The 10,406-nt window shown below is 32.9% G+C and overlaps 1 protein-coding gene across 1 annotated transcript in view; it reads right to left on the minus strand.

Moving 5' to 3' along the window:
- Positions 1-9,555, minus strand: part of LOC132732903 (baculoviral IAP repeat-containing protein 2-like) — a 29,416-nt gene extending 19,861 nt beyond the window's left edge. Inside the window, exons 1-2 of the mRNA XM_060719431.1 lie at positions 9,517-9,555; positions 8,701-9,212 (exon numbers count right to left, since the gene is read on the minus strand). Coding sequence (XP_060575414.1) covers positions 8,701-9,175 — 475 coding nt within the window. The 5' untranslated portion in view covers positions 9,176-9,212; positions 9,517-9,555. The remainder of the gene's footprint in view (positions 1-8,700; positions 9,213-9,516) is intronic.
- Positions 9,556-10,406: the final 851 nt, after the last annotated feature.

Raw genomic sequence — 10,406 nt, forward strand, 5'->3', positions numbered from 1 at the left:
TAAAATAATGTAATCGGAAACAATTCAAACGAACAGTAAGAATATTATTTGTGGAAAAAAGTTATTTATATCCATTTTTAAAAGAATTTTAAAAAGAGGTAATTTTGAAGAAAAAAAATATGAAAATATTGTTACCTGAATTCATTTAAATGATATATCGACTTCAACAAGCTATTTTTGATTTTGATTGTGTTGTGTTTGATTCTTATCTGTGCTACATGTCATATTATCCACTGCCGAGGCTTAAATCTTTTTTTCTATTTAAAAATATTTGAAAAAAAAAACGAAAGAAGAACAAAGGCTTTATCAAATTTTGCATTTTTTGTCTAGTTTGTTTAAACAACGCACCCCCCCCAAAAAACAAAAAACAAAAAAAAACGGCAACTATGAACATAGTCTGTTTGATTGAGTCTAGTTATGGACGTCAATCGAAAATGCACTCGTATTTTGCTGCCTACAGCCCCCAGCACCGGTTTAAACTCAGCATTTTAGTGTTCAATGTAGAATTTAGAAACATCCTGACATATGTCCCTATGATGGATTTTTCAACGTGGTTTTTCTTTTGGTTGGGTTTTACGTCTTACCAACACAGTAAAGGTCATATGATGACTTTCCAGCTATACTGGTGGAGGAAGACCTCAGGAGCCCATTCATGCATTATTTCTGGCACGAACGGGCACTTAAATAGAACCATCGACGTTCCGCAAGCCAGCTGGATAGCTACCTCACATTAAAGACTCCAAAGGCCCTCGAACCAACAGCGGTGAAGAGCGAGTGGTTTGAAATCAACGACTTGACCACCCGGCCACGGGCGCTACCAATGTAACACTTTCTTGCTATTCCATGAAAAGCGGAATATAGTGAAATATTATTTGTACCATAAGCGAAAAACAAACAAACAAACAATCGGCGAAATTGAAAAAAAATGATTTTTGAGAAAGGATTATGCAGGTTATGCAGCCTGTGTATAATACTGGAACCGCTCACCTTAAAAATAGATATCTATATAAACAGCAAATATGACAAAAATACCGTGCTTCAAGACTACCAAGGGTTAGGAGAATAACATCTCTGATTGAATGTTCGGGTTTTTAACGCCTCTAAAGGGACACTGCGTATATGACCTGAAAGCGCCAACAACGGCAAAGATATGTATGTTGCAGGCTCTGTTTGACTGGGCATGAATGGCAATGGTAAATGCAACCTGCATCCTCGTCCCTTAGCACAGGCTTCATTATAACTCAACATTTCAGCAGGAACAATGTGTGTTATTAATATTCAGAAACGTCAGCCAATGTGTTCATATGGCGGTGATCATGAAACCTTCTTATTACATTCGATGGAAAGCGGCATTTAATACCAAAGAATGAACATTTATTTGAACCCTAAACAAGAAAGCAATTGGTAAACTGAATAAAATGCCATTTGGAGAGAGATCAGATAAAGCCTATGTATCATAGACACGGCATAGAGAGAAATTAAAAAATATATAAAACAATATATTCTAAAGGTAATTTAACAAAAGTCAGTTATGAATACTTGAACTGCACATTAAGGGCCGATGGAGAAGGGAAACGTTGTTACGCATAGGCGGAAGTTTAAAACAGAGGTTACAATCATTTGTTTTGTTTGTTAAATTTGATACCGCACAAATATCATTTCAAACTACAAAGAAAAACCGCTCTCAGAAAACTGATTGCAAATATAAATTAATAAATTTAAATAAAAAAATAAGTACATGTATGCAGGAGAATTTTGGTCAGAAATTGGGGAAAGCTTTAAATACCTTTTGGCAAAAATGAAGAACCAAAATTACTGCAGAAAAGTATTAGAGCAGCATGCCTCCAGATCCATGCTCATTTTCATGCAAATTAAAAAGATGTATTTAAAAGTAAAGTATTGTGGAGAGAACAAAAAAAACTTACACACGGCACTTACATTCCATGTAAATTACCAAAAAGAGGTCAAAAGATGAAAAACAGCCCAGACAGTGTTAGTCTTGCTGTAGAAATATGGTGATTTATAGTGCAAAAATTGTTTTTAATCGCACATAACATGGTCAATATTAATTGAATATTGAATCTTTTCGCTTTTCTGAACCTTGTGAACATTTTTTTTCTCAAGCTCGTTTTTCTGCTCATCTGAAGGCATACAGCTTTGACTTGATGGAACTATAAACATGATGAACACAACAAGATTGTTGTGATGAACATGTTGTTACAACCTCCACACGGTACAAACAACGCTTATGTGACTATAAAATAATTATGCATACTGTCTACAATGACATATCTTTTAATTTTATAATATACTTACCTCAACAATAACAATGCAGTTGTTATAAAAGTATCAAATTGCATTTCCTATGACAGTACTTCTTTTATCTGATTAGTATAAAAATTCTGTATAAGGGAGATCCATTTTGAACAATGAAAACAAATTAAGTGTGATAATTGGAGATCCGGTTTGATTGAATCTGTTCATGAGAGGTTGTATAATGTTCAACATCTCTCACGTCAGCTTGCACTAACTAAAACTGTTTAAAATCCACAACACTAAAAATATTGGAATCAAGTGTTTTGCGTTAAAAACTTGAATAAGCGTTATTGTTTATCAGAAATGTTAAAACAGGAGATTCTATATCAATCTCACATTGTTAATGGTTTAAAAAGTGAAAGGAAAAAGTAGTGAATAGAATAACATTATCTTTTATTATAATTTTTTTATAGCAAGATGGTCTATAATTGTTTCGCACATTTATTACAATAAAACGAAATCTTCTGAAGATGATCGTGAATATAAATATAAACCAGTAACAACAACCTTTATGCCAGGATATACTTCAAAAGTCCTTTTAATTTTACCACAGTCTCTAAAATCCTGTTTCTTAAACGGCATTATCGGAAAAAATCTTTATTTGACAAAATACCAAATGTTGTAGTTTACAAAATACTAAAACTAGGAGATTTACAGTTTGCAATAAAAATCATTAACATTGGCTTTCATCCAATTCAACTTTAAATTTAATTTCATGCTGACATGGAAATCAATATCTTTATTTATTGTCTTATTCATGTATAATATCAAATAGTGAAACTTTGGAATTGTGTTTTAGGTACGTGTGAAATGAGGGTTTTTGAGGGTTAGATAATTTTCGTATTTAGATATTTCAAAAAAAAAAACAAAACAAACAACAACAACAACACAAATATATATTTTACAAGGCAACATTTTTATAGTCGCCACGTGTCTCAAATTGTAATTATACAGTGTTTAGTCATTGCACATATGGCAATGAGCACCTGAACCTGAAACAGAAATGAAGATGGTAGTCCTTATAAGGGCTGTTGGTGCCAAGTTAAAGGCTTGTCTTTGAAACCGTTACTGTGTACATGGGACTCACACACCATAGTACTCTTCCGCGTCGCATTTGTAGAGCCTCTCCCCTAAGTTTTAATCAGTACATTTGCAGCTAAGTCCAATCGATCTGAGTCTTTCCGTCTTTTACATAGCATCTGAGTTGTTGAACCAACTGCAAACTTGCCGTCTTACACTTAGCAGTGGATCTTTAATAATCTTCCGATGCCCTGTGTCTCTCAACGACATACCCATACCAAGGGGATGAGATAGTTATTGTGAGGGATTGCTCGTGAATTAACTCATATAACTCGGTAAGCCATTATAATGCATCATATTTGCGTCAGCTTCCAAGACCAGTTATTTCTTTTCGATCTGACATTTGTGGTCATCATTTTTGAGAGATACAGATGTCATTCATGCTTTATCAAAAATATCTTTCAGGGAACCCAAGATGCACGTGTATAGCAGAAGTTAATGAAAACTATGATGGAGTCGTATGTAAAGTGATGGTCTCTCCTTGTTGTTCGCCTAATGAGGTCATTACAGAACATCTGATATTTTTACATTATATTTTTAATCTTCGTTCCTAAGTAAGCACATTTATATAATTCTTATGTAACTAAAATTCATGTTAGGATTGAATCTATCAGATTAGATTTGTTAAACTACTAGTTACATATATTGTTAACTACCTTGATGACTTGAACTTCGAAAATTTGTATGTATTTGATACTTGCGAGGGCTTATACAAAGGACAGTTGGTTGTGATGAGACGGAATGAATAAACGAACAGATATATTCTATAATATAATTTTCAAGTAAAATGCTATATTTGCATGTAATTTTCCCTAACTCTTAAACTCTTAAGAACACACACAAAATATAGTTTTGTTAGTTTTGAAACACAAAGGAGTTTTATTTTATTTTTCTATTCCGCGTTAAATGTTTTTGGTAATGCTATTTGGCTTTTTTTCCTTTAATAATTTTCATTGCTAAAAATATCTGATATTATGAACAAGCTTTTTTTTAAAGAATTTTTGTGTGTGAGAGAATGTATAAGTTTTTGCAAGTTTAACAAAAACACTTCACAGACACTTGTTCTTTTTTCCCCAATAATTTTTTGTAAAAGAAGAATTTTTACATTTTAACTACTTTTCTTTTGCCAAATATTATTGGACCTTGTGTTAAGGTATTTTTAGAAAGTCAAATACGTGTATAGTTAAAAATGTCTTTTGTTTACTATTATCTTACACGTAGATAAATATAGTTAAAAGATTACGTTGTATTTGGTTTTCCATTTAAATTTATCTGTCTTATGAAGTGCATTAAAAAAGAATGCCCACAACTTATGTATACATGCCAATACAGTGTCAGTCTTATTATGCTCATCATGTTATTTACAAAAAGAGCTGTCAGTCAATCCTTAATTTCTTGTCCGGTATGATAGTATTTCTGCTTTATGTCAGTAAACGTCCTTATTTATGTGATATCTTAGTCACGTCTCACACAAACTATGTCCGTATGACAAAAAGTCAGAAAATACTGTATTTATCTAAATCCTCTACATCTTCTCAGAATGCAGTAAGACTTCAGAGTAAGTTGACAATGATGAGCATGATGAGCACGTCCATGTCCTGATACCTTCACATATTACTGGTAAAGCTCACCAGATTCGAATGTTCAGACTGACCCAAGATCATAAAGATGGATGCTCGCATGCCCGCAAAGAGTAAACAATTGATAATTTATTTGAAAGAAATGATCTATAAAAAATCACGTGATTGAAATAAATTTGACAGGACCATTCAAGGGGCGCTTTAGCATAAAATATGCAAAAAATCGTTGAAAGGCATTTTTACACAAACCATTGATGGTGATTAATTATAAACGTTACCAAAACCAGGAGTCATAACCTTTCATTTTACACCTTAGAATTTTTTTCATAAAAACCGGTCAGCTCATCTTAGGAGTAAGGAACTATAAAAAATTAAGTAAAATAAAAGTCGGACATCTGCCTTTCATAAGCCTTTAGAAGCAATACTTAGACTTCTATTTATTGTGTTGAGCTATGATGTAATTTCTATCATAGCTCTCTTGATGAATGAGTTATGGTACTTTCATATAGGTTCTATAACTTGCATTACAAAGTAATTTACTTTGCAATGTATCAAATTAAAAAAAAAACAAAAAAACAAAAGAAAGTGAAAAAAGTTTTTCTCCACTTTCCGTTTGTTTTGATTTCAAATCACGCAGCGGAATCATTTTATCAAATACCTTGCTAGTCTGTTTTTCTTTCTAGAACCATTGATAAATCAATTCCCGAGCAACATACGTGTATTTTTGTTTAAATATAATTTCTATAATGTTTCAAATTGACTGGTAATCACGTGCAAAAAGAATATGAAACAAATGTGGACTTTTAAGCTTGCGAGTATGATGTGATGCAATAACTAAGGCGAATATTGATTTTTCAGTATATGTATATCATATAATATTCACCAGCTAAAAAATCCATATTTGTTTATTTATATATAACGCAAATACATTTCTCGAAGCTTTATTGGCTTAAAGTTACATTATGCCCATCCAATTGTATATAGTGAGTGAAACAGGTGAAAGTCAAATTTAGTTTAACTTTTGGCATAAATCCTTTCAATTTTATGATGTACTACGCTTGAACGATACAAAACTCACATGGCCTAAAGAAATTTCTATAAATAGCCACCAGAATTTACATGTAACAATCAGTTTTGTAAAAAGAGTGGGGCAGTCTTTTTATATTTTAGGCAGATTTATATTTTATCCTTAACATTTTTCAATACCAACTGTTTGTCAATCACCAATATTACAGTCATTTTTGAAAAAAATACATTGTCAGTTTAACTGAACTTATGAACATAATGTCACAATATTCTAGAAGTTTGAGTTGTTTGAATAATATGCCGTATATAAAATGAAAAACAGAAGTGCGCACAAATAACAATGTTTTCTACATCGCAGAAGTTAAACTACGTTTGTGCATAAAATGTATTATTGCGTTTTATGCTTTATGCCATATTTCCTGATTCAAGTAGGATTATTTCAAATAAATAGGACAAAGTTTGAACGCAGTGATGACTTAAATTACTTTTGATTGCCAAGCATTCGTATAGTTGTTGTACGTGAGATATCTTCTTTTTTCGTGCGTCTTTTCTTCGCCTTTCGACCGAACGGTCTAAAGTTGCTGTTTTTATGAACTTTTCGTCAATAACAATTTGCATTATTATAAATTTGGTATACAAGTTGCTGACTTTATATACGGGGGAATATAGACTTGCTGGCATAAATATAACTCGAGGCGAAAGCAACGGTCATATTTATCTCATTCAGGCTAATATTAAATAATTTATAAATAGCTTTTAAATTAAATACAACATGTCTTAAGATTGTTTGCTTTTTATGGGTTTTATCTTAAAAGCACCCACAGGAACGCTGTATTCGTAATAATCCTCAATAAACATAAAAACGCTAACGAACATTTCAATTACGCGTTCAAAATAATACCACCAAACTAAAAAACAAAACAAAACGAAAAGAACCGTAACAAACGACTGTAACATCAAGTAATATCTGCGCTTCCTTTGGTGGCTTTACTGAAATTCTGTCCTTAAGAACAAATTGTTATTGTACTCTAATAATCTATTTTTAGGAGAAAAATAAACTTTTCTGACATTCATACGGGCGATAGCATTTACGTTAAGCTGTTATACATTTATAAGGGACGATATTTACTAGAAATGTGAGCCATTTAAATGGGCGGCGTTATTTACTTGTAGCTGTAAGCAATTTATGCTGGCGACGATGTCTAAATGAAACTGACAGATGTTTAAACTCGCGACGCAGTCTTCTTGTAGCTGTTATCCATTATTTCAGGCGGTGGTGTCTAGTTAACGACGGTGTTTACTTATAGCTGTCTGAAGTTAATGCGGGCGACGGTATCTACTTGTAGCTGTAAGCAATTATTACGGGCGACGGTGTCAACTTGTAGCTGTTTGACATTTACGCGGACGATGGTGTCTACTTGTAGCTGTCTGATATTTATGCGGGCGACGGTGTCTACTTGAAGCTGTTAGCAATAATTACGGGCGACGGCGTCTATTTGTAGCTGTCTGACATTAATTCGGGCGACGGTGACTAATTGTAACTGTTACCCATTATTACGGGCAATGGTGTCTACTAATAGCTGTCTGAAATTAATGCGGGTGACGGTATCTACTTATAGCCGTCTGATATTAATGCTTGCGACCGTGTCTACTTGTAGACTGTAGTAATCATTACGGGCGACGATTTCTACTTGCAGCATCTAGTAATTATTAAGGGTGACGGTGCCTACTTATAACTGTCTGGCAATAATGCGGACGACTAGGTATATCTGTAGTTATCTGACATAAATGCGGGCGACGGTGTCTACTTGTAGCTGACATTAATACGACGACGACGTCTACTTGTAGCTGTTACCAATTATTATGGGCGACGAGTTTAGCTTGTCGTGTAATTGTACTTGTTGTACGGTATAATTCGCACGGCATTGTCACGTTTTTTAAAGAAATAATCAGCAACAGTTATCTCTTGAACATTTTTAACCATCTTTATTAAAACTAATTTCACTAATATTGAATGTATTATTTCGAAGACAGCTCTTTGTCACCGCATAAAGTATAGATGTTTGAAAGAAATTTAGTTCATAAGTTAATATAAATATTTCTTTTATTTTAAGAAACGATGTCATAAACAGTACCTGCTGCATTCAACTTTTAAAGCAGCATTGCTTCAGTGCCATGCCAAATGGTGATTTTTAAGGCAGACAGTTGGCGTTATCACGAATGTAAAATTAATTTTGCCTCGGAATGCCAAACTTTTGTGATTGCTTTTGTAAAAGAATGAGTGTTTATAAAACTTTTTTTACATCTGTATAAGTAGACCAAACGATCAAGAAAGCGTCTTTTGACGTACTCCAAACTGCACCTAGAAAATATTCAAGATATGCATTTATCCTCATCACATCTTTGTTTCTTAAAATATTAAAAGAACAAAGATCAATAATAAAGATACAAGCATATATGTATCAAATTGTATTCAATATATATTCACAGGACATGGGGAATTATAGATCATGTAAACATTCTTAACATGACAATACAATTGAACAATAATAGATTCATACCCAGAAAATAGATCCTTCGTTTAGTAAAATGCTTTCAATTGTTTTTAATAAAGAATATTATATCGATTATTTCAGACTTATTTTCTGGGTACAAATAGCAACAAGGATGAATATCATATCGCTATCAATGTTCATACCTGTGTATAAGAAGCCCGCAGCTGCTAATCGTCCCGGTGAAACTGGACTTCCCGCCGGCCAACCAACAAAGGTCGAAACTCTTCTGTCCATTTCGCCAAATTCAGCACTAGATACTGTCGCATCAGGTATTTCTGGCATAGGGTTGCTCTCTTGTTCATGATGATCAATCGGGACGTTCTCATTGTCAAGTCCTCTCGCAAAAGTACAATTTGGTGACAAACGTAAATGTACTTCTCTAATATCTGTGCTATTTTCGTTTGAAAAATTCATTGTATGTTCACAACAGAAGCACCTCACAAGTTGATCTATGCCAAGATAATAAAACCCGTTCTTAGCTAGTCGTATTGTAGAATGTATTGATTCTATTGGAAATATTCTACCATAACTTTCAAGTCTTGCCCACTCGTACTTTTTCAATGTATGTGATGACATACCATTGACTAAGTTATCAAGGTAGTTAAGCAAACTCGCCATTTTCTGTCTGAATTTTGGCCTTGTTAAAATCGAGAACCTGAAATATATATATTCAACAGAATTACAGTCTTTCATTTAATTAGCATTATTAAGTATATTATCAGTGTTTATATATGCATTTACATTTGAAATACTCAAATACAGATCATATAATATACAGGGCGTTGGCTGTTCAAGTTTCGGTTTCCCAAACGAAGTTTATTAACATGACCTTTTATTAACAGTTATATATAACGTTATTACCACACACATGTAAAATTTATCCTTTGATACTATAGGATACAGAACTGTAATTAATTTTAAAGGTATTAAATGCTTATTTTGATAAAGAAATTATTTACCTGAATACTTCCTTTGGGACAGGTAATATTCGGTTTTTCCAACTTATTTTTAGTAACATTAGTAATAAAAAGACAATAAATACTTCCGGCGTATTAATTAAGTTCACCCACGTGTGAAATACAAAGTAACTTGCACGTGAAAGAGAAACATGTGAATACGTACCTTTAATAAGTTATTAAGATGCTCGAAAACTAGATACCATTTGTTTAATAAAGAGAAGAACAATGTGTCGCATACGATGGTCAGCTCAGAACTGACGATTTATTGAAGACAAAGATTCATGAGCATATCAATTTGTGATTGGTCGTTATAATTATAAACTCGGCATGTGAGGGGGTTAGTTAATCATGTGATATTAGATACTATTTATAAACATCAAAACATGACTATGAGTAATGGTTGTACACAACTAAATTAGAGCTAATACGAAGCATCTTCCCCCTTTAAGTTGAAATTTCACAATGTTAATAAATCAATATTTTTAGATAAAATTTCAAAATAGATTTTACAAAATTGCCAAAATGTCTTTAGCACTAAACATTTGTCAAATACTTTAAATTCTTTCCTACTAGCATAATTTCATTATATTGACGATTAAAGCACTTGTCTGTATCAGCCTTTAGCTTGCATTATTAAAGCTATATAGAACACCATTTAATTCAATTAAACTTAAGTAACAAAGTCATCATAAGTCTTTGGCTTCACAATACAACCACTCCTCGTCACAACTGTAAGTTCCTCGTCATTGGTAACTATCTCTGGCTCAACCGTAATATTGTTTGGTACTGATCTAGCCTTAGAGCTATAGTTAATAATATCATCACCAAAAATTGACTGAATAGTTTGTAACGGATTATCTCCCTTTGGTGTTAACTGTTAATGTCTTCTA

The sequence above is a fragment of the Ruditapes philippinarum genome, unplaced genomic scaffold (genome assembly GCF_026571515.1).
Source record: "Ruditapes philippinarum isolate M1 unplaced genomic scaffold, ASM2657151v2 ctg358_1_1_1_1, whole genome shotgun sequence".
Classification (NCBI taxonomy): domain Eukaryota; kingdom Metazoa; phylum Mollusca; class Bivalvia; order Venerida; family Veneridae; genus Ruditapes; species Ruditapes philippinarum.